At 34.3% G+C, this 15,072-nt stretch overlaps 1 protein-coding gene across 1 annotated transcript in view; it reads left to right on the top strand.

The window, feature by feature from the left end:
* LOC150019808 (putative ribonuclease ZC3H12C) overlaps window positions 1-15,072 on the top strand; it is a 54,689-nt gene that overhangs the window by 25,673 nt on the left and 13,944 nt on the right. Inside the window, exon 2 of the mRNA XM_090268062.1 lies at window positions 2,413-3,167. Coding sequence (XP_090124188.1) covers window positions 2,413-3,167 — 755 coding nt within the window. The remainder of the gene's footprint in view (window positions 1-2,412; window positions 3,168-15,072) is intronic.

The raw sequence follows: 15,072 nt of genomic DNA, 5'->3' as shown, positions 1-15,072 counted from the left end.
GTTTTCTTTCTTTGAAAAATATAAAAATTAAGAATAATTTACACTGTAAACATAATATTTCATTCTAATTTTCCCCACTGGCTGTATTTTTCATAAAGTATTTATCTTGTTTGAAACAGTCCATAAGAAAAACACTACAGCTCAAAATTAAAATAATACTTACTAGTTTAATTTAGGGATTTGGTCAGTGAATTATTATCATGAAGAATTGTCTCACAACAGCACTTATGCAAAACCCAAACTTTTCAGGAGAGATCAAAAATGTTGCCCATTAAATACACTTCCTGCAGTCAGAGCAGATTGTGAGGGTTACAGAACAATGATGTCGGAGCTTCCAGATTGGTTTGGCAGCTGCATTGTTCTCTGAGGATAAACCAGACGCACTTAAGTCCCAGTCTCTTTTATAGGCTTTTGTTCATACCAAATTTATTCTTTTGCTGTGCTAGCATTCATGGTGGCATGTTAAAAGAGCGCAGCTTAGCAACCAGCTTCTGGTTGCTAGGCAGCCCAGCTTCCAATAGGTTTTCCTTGTATTAGATACTTTTGGTGGGAGCTCTGTGAAGGCCATGGTGCAGATTTTTCTTATAACTGTATCCCTTTATTAGGATGCTGTTGTGATTTGTTACTTTCATTATGGTGTCAGTATATTACAGTAGTTAATAAATCAGCGAGTGTAAAACTTTGCTTTCAAAATCCCTTTAATTCTCAATAATTGGGCTCATATATATCCATATTAGTAGAAAAATATTAAAATGGATACAACTTCATAATGGAGCAGATGTATATGGAGCTCTCCTAACGAGTATTTTTTATCAATTATGCAATCAGGAGCCAAGGGAGTTTGATGTTTCTTTAAAACTAATGAATGATCCCATTAGTAGAACAGTGATATTAAAGTTATCTGTCTTCTCAAAGGATAAAATCTGTAGAAACTCCTGTAAAAGCGTGTAGGAGTTCTACACTGAAGGAATATTAAGTGTATTGTATCAGACTAAAGATTCCATGTTCTCTTCCAGTATTTACCATAACTAATATAATTTATTTCATTATGTAGAAATATTTAACTCTAGTAAGTTCACCCAATATACATTCAAATGACCTAAAAAAATCACTTAGCATTTTCTTTTAACATTTGTATAATAGTTCCTTTCTAGTGTAAATAAGATGTTGAAGAGCTTTAGAATGAAATGCTTTTCCAATTTCTTTTTTTAGGATTTTAAATAGGTGTTTTATGACAGTCTCAAATTCAGCTATCACTGGCTTACTAATGTTATCCATGGATATAATACTGGAATTGCCTTAATAATTAAACTACTAAGATAAATATAATCCTTACAATGAAGCACGAGAGAATATAATTTTATTTTGCTAACTTATTCCTAGTAGAGAAATAACAATTATTCCCAATAGACTGTAAGGAAAAGAGTAAAGCAGTAAAAGCATTTTTATAGGGGGAAGTAGAAGAAGAGGATGACTTTTTAATAAATGCAGATAATAGTTAATTATCTGAAACGATAGAGAAATATTTTCTGCCATAAAATTCAAGAAATTAAGATAACATTATTTGTTCAGTGTACCTAATTATTTGCTACTAATTTTATGTGCAGTATTTTATTTCTCTGCTTTCTATAAATGTGCATAGAATAAAAGAGCTTTTCCTCACTCCCTGGAATGAAATTGACTGTAGTGTCCCTGGAGCTTAATAAGGGTAGTATAATCGTAAAATATTCACAAAATAAAGATTATTAGGGCAGAAGTTCTCATCTCTTAAGTGGAGTATAATGGGCTCTGTAATTATGTAATTCCTTGTTGGTTGTTGAATATGTGCTCTTTCAACTCAGTACTAGAATTATTATTGAAATGTCTTTAGATTGTTAAAATTATTAATTTTATAATTAATTCTTGTACAATTATAATAAGTTAATGTTTTTCTTTCCATATTGCTTTCTCTTTAAAAGAATTTTTACAGGTTTTTAAAGAATTCTTTTAGAAAAAAATGTACATAACACTATCATAGCATGTCTAAAAATTATTTTTGCTAGTATTCTATATGTCACTCCAGAAACATAGATAGGTCTTCTTAGCAGTGGAAAAGTCACTTTCATCAAGGCTGAAAAATAGCATGATATAATGGAAAGAATAGGGGTTTGGGGATCAAACAAAAAATTGGTTTAAAAAAATCCAGTTCCACTATTTACTTATTTTGTTGCCTTGGAGAGGTGACATGGCCTTTCTAATTTCTAGTGTCATTTGCAAACACAGAATGATACTGTGTGGGCGAGGGTGTTGAGGGATGAGAGAGTGCAGACATAGCATGAAGTAGGTATTTATAGTTTGGTAGTTCTCTTCTAACTTGTACATTGAGACGAATGAAATAATATGAAATTCTAAATAGTTTACATTTTTCTCTAGGAATACGGGGTGCTCTGCATTCAGGAATACAGAAAAAACAGCAAAGTGGAGTCAAGGACACATAACAGCTTCATGGGCTTGAAGGATCATCTGAGGCATGACCTAGGCCACCTTTATGTGGAGAGCACTGACCCACACTTAAGTACATCTGTACCTTGGTCAATGATAGAAAAACCAACAATGGATAGAGTTAATTCTGGGAAGGAAGAAAAAGAGGTGTCCGAAGAAAATGCAAGCTCTGGTGACTCAGAAGAAAGCACAAATTCTGATAATGAGTCAGAGCAATTGAGTAGCATTTCAGTAGAGCCATGCTTATTAACCAAGACTCACAGACAGCTATGCTGGTCTCCCTGCTTAGAGGCTCCTCACATACTTAAACGCAATGAAATTTTGCAAGACTTTAAACCCGAAGAGGCCCAGACTACATCCAGGGAAGTGAAGAAACCCCCTGATGTGGTGCGAGAATACCAAACAAAACTGGAGTTTGCACTTAAGTTAGGTTATTCTGAAGAACAAGTCCAGCTTGTGCTAAACAAACTTGGTACTGATGCTTTAATCAATGATATTTTGGGAGAACTTGTCAAACTTGGAAATAAAAGTGAGGCCGAACAAACAGTTAGTACAATTAACAGTATAATGCGGGAACCATCCTCCCTGGAATCTCAGCGGTCTGATTCTCCAATGCAAGAGATTGTGACAGATGATGGAGAAAATCTGAGACCAATAGTTATTGATGGTAGCAACGTGGCAATGAGGTAAGTTGGAAAATCTTCATTGTGACTGTTTCTCTTCTAACAGTCATTAAAGTCAAGATTCTTCTTCATCCTAGCATTAGCTTGCATATTTCTAATTGACTCTCTTCTAGTTTTCTCTACTTCCAGAGTGGTCAGCCATTTTCACCACATTTGTCCATAAATAGAGACCTCCTTCCCCCAAATGTCTCTTTTTTTTTCTCTCTCTCTCTTCTGGCTTTATTACTATGCTGTAATACTTATTCCTGGCTTAGTGTCAACTACTAGTTTTAAATGAAGAACCTGAATACCATAATATTCAACAATTTTGGAATGTAGTCAGATAAATAGACAATTTCTACACAAAGTCAAATAACCATAGGGATAATAAACTTTTTATGATTTGGAAACAAATCAAAGCTAGTTTCAAATTTTTTAAGAGATGTAATTCAAAAATAATTCTTTAGGAACTAAATGGGGGAGAACAAACGTAGAACTTCTAATGAAATATTTTTATAAATTTTGATGGCGTAAAATTTAAAGTATATCTAAATTCAGTTAGTGCTATATTGTTGAACTGCCTACAATGTTCAGAAGCCTGGGGATATAAAGATCTATGAAGGCATCAGTTCTTTTATAGAGCTTAAATTTTATATATTGTTTCTCAGAGGGTGATCTGAGGTTACCTACCACAGAATCATTGGGAGAACTTGTTAAAAATGCACATTCTAGAACAGTGCTGTTCAGTGGAAATATAATATGTGGCACATATATCATCTTAAATTTTCTGATACCTACATGAAAAAGTCAATATATTATTCACATTAAAGTCAATATATTATTCACAACTAATGTGGATAATATCTTTTGTTTAATATAGCCAAAATATTACAACATGTAATCAATTAAAAAATTGTTAATGAGGTGTTTTGCATTGTTCCTTTCATATGGGTTAAAATCTAGCATTTTACACTCACAACACATTTCGCTAGAGGCTACCATATTTATTGTACAGTATAGTTCTAGAGACCTTCCAAGTCCACATACAGGCTTATCAAGGCATAGCCCAGGCATCTTGCTTTGTAAAAACCACTGTTTTTAGTAGGTGATAGCAAGTACCTCAGCACAGAGTATGAGAATGACCAACTTCTAATCTTCCAAATATGCTTTTCAGGTGGAAGCTGTATTATCTTACTGCATTTATGAGCAAATGAGACTTGTAGGATTTAAATTACTTGGCCAAGTTAGAATATAGTTTCAACCCAAATATGTCTAATTTCAAAGTCTATACATTTTTAATCATATAATGAAGGCTAAAAGCAAGTTGCAAAGGTTCAAGGCAGATGTTAAAAGGCCTTGAATGCCAGGCTAGGAAATTTAAGGTTGGCTCTAATCCAAAGGTAATTGAAAATGTTAGAGGAGGGGAATGCCAAGAGTAGAGTTATTCCTTATACTTATATTTGGCATTGATGTTCAGAGTGGATTATAGGAGGTGGGAAATGAGTTTTGATGCTAGCAGCCCTTTCATAAAGAGGGCTTTAAACATTGTAGAGGTATGAAGATGTATGTGACCTTAAGAGGTCTTTCAATAAAATAAACCTCTCTTGTTTAATCTTTCCCAGACTTGGCCACATAATGATTTTTGTTCCTTATAATAATCCAGAACTAGTGAACAATTAATTACCTTAGCATTGTGATAGCATGTAGGGTCAGAATGCCATGAATTTGCCAAGGGAGAAAGTAATGAAGGAAGATGTAAGAGGTGCAAGAGGAACACCTGCAACCATGGCCATGTACCAAAGTCACCAGAGGGGTTCTTACAAATACATCTTCCAGGGCTCTGCTCTCAGAGAACCTCATTCAGTGGAGCTCTTGTGGATTCCAAAAAACTATATTTTTTTAAGGGCCAGAGTATTTTTGATGCATAGCTTTTGTTGAGAATGAGTCTAGATGAAAAGTGTGGATATCTACAGGTCAGGAGGTAAAAGAAACTGATGATCCAGGGAGAACGGAGTGTGAAAAACATGTGTCAGAATAAAAGCATAGTGTTAGAAAAAACAAGAGACATTCAAATGTCATCAAACTCAAGAAGAAGAGACTTTAAGGAAAGAATACCCTGTGGGCTGAACTGAAAAGACCAGAGGACATGACAGCCCGGAAGTCATTATTTTTAATACCATGTAGCATTCTTAAAGACAGTGCCATATGCTATTAAAGATAGAAGCCCAGTTGTAGGATGTTAAGAAATTAAGGAATAGAAATAGACTTTTATTCTAGAACGTTGACAGAGGAAGAGAAGAAAGGGAAGAAGAGTAGGGAGAGGATTTTGTTGCATTTTGTTTTTAAGAATGAAACTATATAGCTGAGGGGACAGGGAAAGTGGTCTCCACAGGAAAGGGGCTAAGCATGAGTTTTAGTTTTTGAAGCAAAGTTCTGAAGGAGGAAACAAGAAAGGCCCAAGTGGAGAATTTGGCATTGGAGGTAAATGCAGGCATTGGAGGGGAAAGACAGCTTTAGATTTATAAAACTTGTACCCCATAGAACTGGATTTTTAAGATGGATATCATTTAGATAAATTATGTCACAGTTGGGTCATCCTGACATCAACTCACATGACTGAAACCTAGGTCTTCATGGAAATGAAAAGTACTTGGATAACTGAAAACTTGCCAAGAATTCTAAATGTTGCTCATCCCATACAGTGAGAATTATCCACAGAAAAACGGTAGTGTAAAAAAAGATGGCATAATTAAGGCATCACAAGTCTATTCTTATATAATTATGGAAACAAACTCCTATCCACGCACTGTTCTGGTACCATCCTGTTTCCCTTGCTATAAAGATGAGACAGTGCAGAGTTGGTTCTTCTCTCCATCATATATTTCATTCTGACACTTAATGAAGTGCTTCAGGCATTTCAGGACAGAGCAAGTTGAGAGGACATTTTTATTATAGCAGCATTATACTGTCATTCACAATAAAATGTACCGCGTCTATAACTTTGAAGTACCAGGACTCATAAAATGTCATAGTAAACTTTTTACATTCTGCCATTTATAAGATCTACATAAAGTAGTCAAGTCATGTAAAAATGCATATCTACTTTACATCCAAAATCTTAGTTTAACAAAAATGCAGAGATCTCACCCATTTCATGTTGCATTAAATATGACATGCTTTTATTTTTGAAATTAATTTTCTACTCATAAATTTAGCAAACCTATTAAATTATAAATATGAACATATAGTAATAAAGTATAATAAGTAAATGTGGGGGTGAATTAAGAATAGCATAGTATTTTACTTAAATTCTGATCTCTTAAATGGATATATCCCCTATATGATGAATATATTTTAATTTCATTTAAATGCTAGCCATGGAACTGATATAAATGATTCTTTAGATGTAAATTAAAAAGTAGGAAAGCAAAGGCATTTTTATTAAAATTAGCAAGACAGACTTTAAAAATTTTTTAATTGTCTACAGACTACCATTGTGATTCTGAGTAAGTTGTTTAAATTCTCCAGCCTCATTTTCAAAATTATAAAAAGGGAAATTCTTACCTTGCAGGCTTGTTATTAGAATTAGAGGTAATTAATACCAGATGCCTGGCATAATAAGTGCTGAGTAAATTAGAGTTGTTATTACATTAAAGAACTAGAATATAGTAACTAATGTAATGAAAACTTAGTTATCCTAGTTTTTCATTCAATATTTAACAAATATAGCAATTTAGCAGTCTACTTTATTATGACCTGTAGGTGTATTTTAATTTTTACTTCAAGTTTATGACATCAGTGGTTGGCAATGATGATTTCTACAGTTCCATAAAGAAGACCTGGACTCTTCACATCTGGGTGACTTCAGAATTGCCCAGAGACAAGCCACATAGCCAGAGTACCGTATTTTTCTCACTATAAGATGCACCTGACCATAAGATGCACCTAGGTTTAGAGGAAGAAAATAAGAAAAAAAATATTCTGAACCAAATGGCATACTAAAATATTTAATAAAATATAACAGAATAATATTTCAACCATGTAAAGTGAACAGCAGTCAACAGCAGTATTAAGAACCATCATCACTGTCATTAACAAGTTAGGAGAGACTTTAAGGTTCAAGTACTCTTCTAGTTTTCTGGGAACCCCAAGAACTCATCATCGCTAGTGTTAGAATTTATGAAGCTCACTTGCTCACAATCACTGATACCACGTTCTTCACTATCTTCATACTGACCAGATGCCCTGAGATTCAGCAGTAAAGTGGGACATTTAAGCATCCCCAGGGGTTTTGGGTGGGCCCACTGCTTCCTCTTCTAACAGTTATCTCCACCGCTGACAGGTCAGGTAATACACATCACAGTCTGTGATGCAATACTCGCTCCATAAGATGCACAGACATTTTACCCCCACTTTAGGCGGGGGGAAAGTGTGTCATACAGAGAGAAAAATACAGTGTATAGCATAGGGTCGCAAAATTGCAGGGATCTTATGTTACCTTGTGGGAGCATGCCACTACTTTTGGCTTATTTAATATACCTTTTTAAATGTGCTACCTTGATAGAAGCTCTGGTTAAGTTTGATGAATGAGCAATTCACCAGAAATTAAGACAAATACCTGGAACTTAGTCTAGCATAATTTGTGATAGGTGTTTCATTGCTAGATATAGGAGCAAAGAAGACATTAAGTATGCAAAAATAGAAAGTAGGGTAAGGTAAGTTTAGAGAGAACCCTAAACTTTTGCATATAAAATGTTAAGCATTCAAAAACTGCTTGGTTCCTGAAACATGAAAAGAATTAAGTTTACAATTGGTGGAGCTGGACTAACAATTCCTGATAAAAAGTTGCAGTTAGTTATAATTCTTAAAAAACCTCTTAGTAATTTAGCAAATTGGTCATTCAGCAAATAGACCTCTTTTAGGGCAGATACTTGATAATAGAGATGTGCCATGAAATGTGTATTCCAGATATAGACACAGACATAGGGCATAATTAATCTTTAATATATTTCTGAAATGAAATTCTTATGATACTGTGATTCTTATTTCTTCGAAGTGGCTTTACAAGCCTTCAAAATCTGATTCCATTAAATTTGTTGTAATTCAGCAGTGGAGTATAGAATTAGTCTCTATCCACGTGTATACAATAGTTTGAATTCATATTTGTCCTTAAACGAGTCCAGTATTCTTTTGATCTGTAGTTTTAGGTTCAGATGACATGATATATCATTAATTAAGTATAATCTTGAGCCATCGGGGATGGGAGTATGATCATTTGGTTGTCAGAGCCCTATGATTTCTAAATGTTTTTGATTTCTTCAGTGTGCTTTCATGACCTAGTCATCTAACTTTATGTAAATTAACTATCTCTATATGCTACTTTAGTTTCTACCAAATATTATATAAAATAAGAACACAGAAAAACTCAGAGCCTCATCACTGCCTCCACATTATGCTGTAGCACAGGTTCTTCTGCTGAGTGGAGTGGAAGCTAGACACTTCTCTTTTTGATATGAATAAACTATTGAAACTCCACTGCCACCACCCACCATTATAAGTCCTCTATCTTGGTCACTGAACCCAGGTCTTTGGAATTAGATCAAATCTGACTAGTAGGTAAGCCTTATTAGTACATATTTGTGCAGAATATTAGGACAAATATTTCCTTTGCTAATATCTCAGGTGGCCAACTTTTAGCCAATAGGATTCATGCTCTTATCACCCCTCTCTTAGTGATAGAAAACCACTAAAAGAATTTAAGCAAGGATGAAGTGGCATGTCACTGGCCTTTAAGAAAGATCGCTCTACAGAGACAATTAGAGAAAGATGAGAACATTTTAAGACTGGAGACAAGGAAACCCACTTATATTTTTAAAATATGTGCAGAGGTTAAATTGTAGAACTCTCCTGGAAAGAAAGATGAACTAGCATATCATTGCTTTTGTACACCAAATGGTATAAAATAAAGTAACCATTTGCTTGACAGTTTACACCCCACCCTCCAAAAAGGAACCTATCAGAAACCAGCTGCTGATACTACAAACCTAAGTGTTAGCAAAGTAGAAAAGCATTCCAGGTCAATCCTTAAGGCCATTTTCTTAAAGTTGAACAGAAACCAGATACAGATTTCAGAATTAGAATATGAATAGAGAAAATGTATAAGTTGTGATGACTTACCTTTCTATCAAGAACAGACTGTTTTTTTAAAATAGAAGAAAATTTAGTAGTCTGTATAAATAGGATTTAAGCATCTGATGAGTCTTTTTAAAAACACAAAGCCTTTCTTGTATCGCTTCTGGTTTGTGAAGGTATAAGAAATTGAGAACTTTTTGATAGCAATTTAATTTTTTATTTTTTATTTTTATTTATTGTTTAGAGACAGAGAAAGGGTGACAGAGAGAAACATCGATTTGTTTCTCCATTCATTTACACATTCATTGGTTGATTCTTGTATGCACCCCTTCTGGGATTGAACCTGCAACCTTGGACTATCGGGACAATACTCTTAACTAACTGAGCTATCTGGCCAGGGCGTCAGTTGAATATTGAAGGCCATTTTGCCTAGGCTGTAGAATTTGCTTACAGTTGTTCAGAGGGTTTACTGTTGTGTTGCCAGTTTGCCGTTTATGTGCAGCACTGACATAGTTAATAAAATCTGCCTGGACACCTAGTTTGTGTGTTTGGTTTAGACTGTAGGAGAGACTACCAATTGCCAGAGTTTATTCAGATTTGTTTTTTGTCCTCAACAGAAGTGTATCAAAATTATGTGCTGCGGACATGTGTGACCCAATATGGTAGCCTCTAGCCACAAGTGTCAATTAAGTTCTTAAAATGTGTCTAGTCCAAATTGAAATATTCTAGAAATGTGAACTACGTACCAGATTTAGAAAACTTAGTATAAAAATATGTGAAATAACTGTTATGTTGATTATGTGTTAAAATGATTATTTTGCTACATTGAGTTAAACAAAATATATTACGAAAATTAATTTCAACTGCTTTTTACTTTTTTTAAGTTTGCTATACTAGAGCATTTAAAATTATATATGTGGTTCACATTGTATTTCTATTGGATAGCCTCTCAGGGGAATATGTTTTAAGCCCCAACTTAGGGGCTTAATATTAATTAAAGGGCAGCTTAATTCCCCTCTAGGTGAGTGTCATAGATATTACTTACAGGTAACTTGCCCATTTCTCTTACTGTTTAAAGAAAATCCTTAGACTACGAAAGAATTAAAGCATCAGAACTAGTTTTTCTGTTATTTAACTAGATCATATGGAGTCTGAAAAAGACAAATATTAGTTATTTTCCACTGCATCTCTTTATAATCCTGAGTACATAATTCTAGTTATCATCAGTCATGAATTTAAATCGACCAGTGGTCAATAAACTTTACTTTATCTCAAATATGTCTGTTTAAACCCTACCCCAGGAAACAGCAGCATCAGTAGTCCTATTACATATGAATAAAGTTAATTACAGTTCACCTAACTAGTGTAAGCAATTACCAGAAATGGGAAAAGTTATCCAATTATAAGAAATAGGAGGAAAAAGTGATAAGAGTCAATGTTTTTTACTTTTGTTAATATTGAAGACATTTTTACATCTACTTAACAGATACATTCTCTTTAGGTTTTTTAAGCTATTCACCCCCTTGGATCTGGATTAGCTAGATGTGCTTCCTATGATTTGGCTACAAATGATGGACCTTACAAGGTCTCTCTCTCTCTCTCTCTCTCTCTCTCTCTCTCTCTCTCTCTTTGTCCATAACCAACTAATTGGAGGCTATTAGTATACTACTTCACATCAAGACTTCCATTGTACTTTTGATGTTGGATATTTTCATTGTCCTAAACCAGTGATTTCTTACACTTTTATTTTCATTTAAAGTAGTACAATACTGCAAATATTGCATGAAAGCCTAGTATGTAAAGCAAACAAAAGCAGAGAGATCTGTTTGAATTGGGGGTCATAGGTGGGGCTGTGTTTCCCACTTAAAAATTTTCCCTGCTCCCTAGAAGAGCTTCAAAGTCGCAATGTGGAATTTCTCTTTGGAACACAACTTGATAAACACTTATTAAATGATCTGTAACAGAAGAGCATAGATTATTATCTGGTGGTATGTTCATTATTTAGCATTCTGACATCCAGGGTTAGCTTCAAAGTGATCTTGGAAAAGAAATCAGAGATAGTAAAGTTGAGTAGCTAGAAGAGTGACAAAATAGGCATCAATTAGGAAGAATTCTAGGTGCCTGTGAGTCAGTACATGGAATTAACATGTGCTCAAACAAAATATGAAATTCAGTTAGACAACAGTGATAGGAAGTAAAATACTCTCGTTTTCATATTGAAGATGGTATCCAGCTTCACTTCTTCCTCCCTGCTGAAGGAACATAGAATAGATAGAATTTCTTTGTAAGACTCATTAAACATGGAAAATGTATTAATGAAGGAAGTCTTAAAGGCATTTTTTTCAGAATTCTTTAAAATCTATTTTCAATATCCAGCTCTATTTATGTACAATTAGGGCTAAAAATTGAGAAAAAATAAAATTAAGTCAACAAATATTTGATGAGCACCTGAGTATATTAATAATTTAGTGTTCAATAAGTAGTTTTATAATTGCATTTCTATTATTTTGTGATCAATGTCCAGTGCTTCCTGACTTTGTGTGATATAATTAAGCTAACTGTATCTAAACTTGAAGTACTTTGGTACTAAAGATTCAAATAATGTTTCTAACTTAAAAGGATACTTTTTTCTTATATTTTTCATTGTAGGCACTTGACTGACAATAATTTGTGTCCTTATCATTATAGGATAGTTGATATAATGACCCGTTAAAGTCATAGAAGTTTTGTAATCATACTTGAATCTTCCGGTAGAGGATATACAAACTTATTGGTCAAGTTTTTTTCTTTAAATAAAAGATGATATATAGAAAGTTATTTAAAAAGCACTTAATAGTCTTTTTGAGTCCTGTGATTATTTTGATCTCTTTTAGTTAAAAACTAAATCTATTTAGTGACTGTCACACATCAAACATATTGCCCTAAAACTCACAATTTACTATCAATGGTGAGATTAAAGCTATAAAGATCTATTGATTGGTTTTATTTTCATTCCATTGCAAGCTTTTTTACATTTCTAAAAATTAGGAGTAAAGGGACATGAGAAAGTAAAGTCTGTAGGTACTCTTGTTCAGTTTTTACAGCCCTATAAGGTAGGTAGGATTATCTCCATTTTAAAAAGGAGAAAATTGAGGTTCAGAATAAGTAATTTGGTCAAGGTCACACAAAAAAGTGGTAAAGAAAATACTAAAACTTATGTTTGGTTCCAAAGACTTCCTTTCACTGTATTGGCCTATTCATCAAAAGGCATCCCTATTTAGTAGTAACACTAATACTATTATAATCATTCTTAGTGGTACTAAATATGTCATTCTAGGTATAATTTTATAATTAGATTTTTGATGAGTTATGGAAAGATGTTTTTAAGAATAGCTCTTCTTTGATCATATGAATAATATATTACATAAATTTTAGAATATAAGAAAATAACCTATGGTTTTCAAGGTTCTGTATAACATAATATGTAATTCAAAGCAAATACTGAAACTAAAGCAAAACCAAATTTGAGGAAATAAGATAATTGAAAAGAGATTCCTTTTTTCTCCCTTTTTTTCAATGCCATGAAAAAATAAAAAAGCTCTTCCCTTTAATAGATGACTTCATTCCCTTTTTAAGTTTCTCCATGTTTTTCAATTACTCCTCCTGTTTACCACTGGAACAGTTTTAATTCTAAAATAATTCTTCCTACCTGTGGTTAACCTAGTAAATGATATGTGTATATATAACTTAGGAAAGTATAATATGTAAAATTACATTTCCTAGATATGTCAAATGGACTGCTTGGTCATATTGATGCAAACTTACATTAAAATATTTGGTTCCCTGCATTTTTCTCTGCATTACAAAATACGCTTTTATAATCTGTTAACTGTCATAGGTGACTACTTTAATAGCACATTGCTAAGCAAGTATACTTCAATTTTCTAGTGGGAAGTATATATGGTGTTGGCAAAAAATGTGGCAAATATATTATTTTGACTGTATATTGAATTGCCCTTCTGTTGAAGACAGAAAAGTAGAATTTATGTGCTTTTCAAAATAGTTACAGTAATATATATGAATAAATTAAAGGTAATTCCGTTAGGTATGAGACAATAAATTTGCATAATAATGAAAAGTTATGACAGTGAAAATCTTATGTTTGTCAAGATAATCTGTCTCCATTTTAGCTTCCCTTTGTTTCCAGTTTCTAGTTCATACGGAAGTTGCATGCCTGCAACTGAATGGGACTCCCTGGACAGAAGTAAGGAGGCTTCAGTCCAAACCATAGTAGCCCTTTCACAGCTTGGTCTGCAGATTGACTTCATTTTATTGTCTGAAATAAGTCCAATAATGAATTATAGAAACCTGTGGGGGAAGTTGCAATGACTGATATATCAGCAGTTAGTTGCCTTTGATGTTAAAAGCCTCTCTGATCCAAAATTTGCCCCATAGCATGGCAGACCCCTCCACATATTTACTAACAGTATAAATAAGCACATGTTCAGTAACTCAGGTTCAGAAACACTCTACCTGGAGTACAGCCATTAGTTTATACAGCAGGTCTTTTCCCAACAGATTAACAGCATTAAGAAGAGGGGTACATTCCTTCAACAGCCACCTCACAGGAGAAAGAACAGGTAGAAGGTTGTTCATTGATACCCACAACTTGTGTGTTTTTCTGGGTTCAAGTAAAACAAGAAAGACCAGTCGAAATTACAGAATACATGGCTCTTAAGATCCATAAGAAAGGACAGGAAAAGATTAAGGCAGGAAAAAGTGCCTGTATAAAGTGTTCCCATTCCCAGCTCAGAAGCTCTTCAATTATGTCGGTTTTGCTCATTAGTTTGCACTATTTGCTAGTTATTTCCTGTCTGGTTTCCTTGGGGGAAGAGGCTCCTGGTGGACAGTTTACAGCTTCATAATTAGGTTGCATTCATTGCACCTTCCTCAGTCTCCCTCAGCATTTCTCTTTCCAGTGTCCTTGGCTTCTTACAGTAGTGACATACTGACTTTTCATTAAGGAGTCCTATCTTATTTGTTGATGTTCCCAGAAAAAAGCTTGCTCTCTTTGTGAATAATTCTAACTGGGCAGGTAACACTGCAGTCTTGAATTTCTTTTTGTCTTCACCTTTCTCCATTTTTTCCCCAAAACTGGATTATTGTTGCCAATTCCTGAGACTGTCTATTCTTGTCATCAGATACCTTTCCTCACTTAAATTCCAGCAACAAGGCTACCACAAAACTGGAGAGATTAAGGGTCTGTTCTGATCCGTCCCTGAATCCATCCCTGTTAATTTAGAAAATGCCTTACTAAAGCACTGATGAAAATCAGTGGGTCTCAGGCAGCAGCAGCATTGAGCTTTTCCTGGGTCCCCTGCTGCAGAAGGGATTCAGACTGCCAAGGGCAGAGGAACAGCCAAACAGCCGGAGTGGGAGGAGGTGCCTGAGGCCATGACATTCCCACTAGAGGGGCTATCTTTTGGTCCCATTATGCCTTTTTGATTAGTCAACCAGTCATCAAGAGGCAACACTCCTTGCGATGTGATGCTTGTTTGCAAATCTTTCCAAAGCGCTGGAAAATAACTTTAAGATGGGTAATAGGAACTAGGAAAAGGGAATATGCACTCTTACCACATCTGATCTACCCAGCAACTCTGGGTAAGAAAATAATATGCTCTGTTTGTGAACAGTGAATCTACAGAAGGCATTTGAGTCCCTGGGGCTCCAAGGGCATAAGGCTGAGTTTTTATCACATTGAGATGAAAAGTAAGTTGGTGTGGTTTCAGTCTCACTTTGCTGTTTCCCTTTCTTCCAA

Source organism: Furipterus horrens, unplaced genomic scaffold (assembly GCF_987537825.1).
Source record: "Furipterus horrens unplaced genomic scaffold, mFurHor1.1.pri manual_scaffold_2, whole genome shotgun sequence".
Lineage (NCBI taxonomy): Eukaryota > Metazoa > Chordata > Mammalia > Chiroptera > Furipteridae > Furipterus > Furipterus horrens.
Note: the sequence above shows the minus strand (reverse complement) of the source record. Positions and strands in the feature narration are given on the sequence as shown.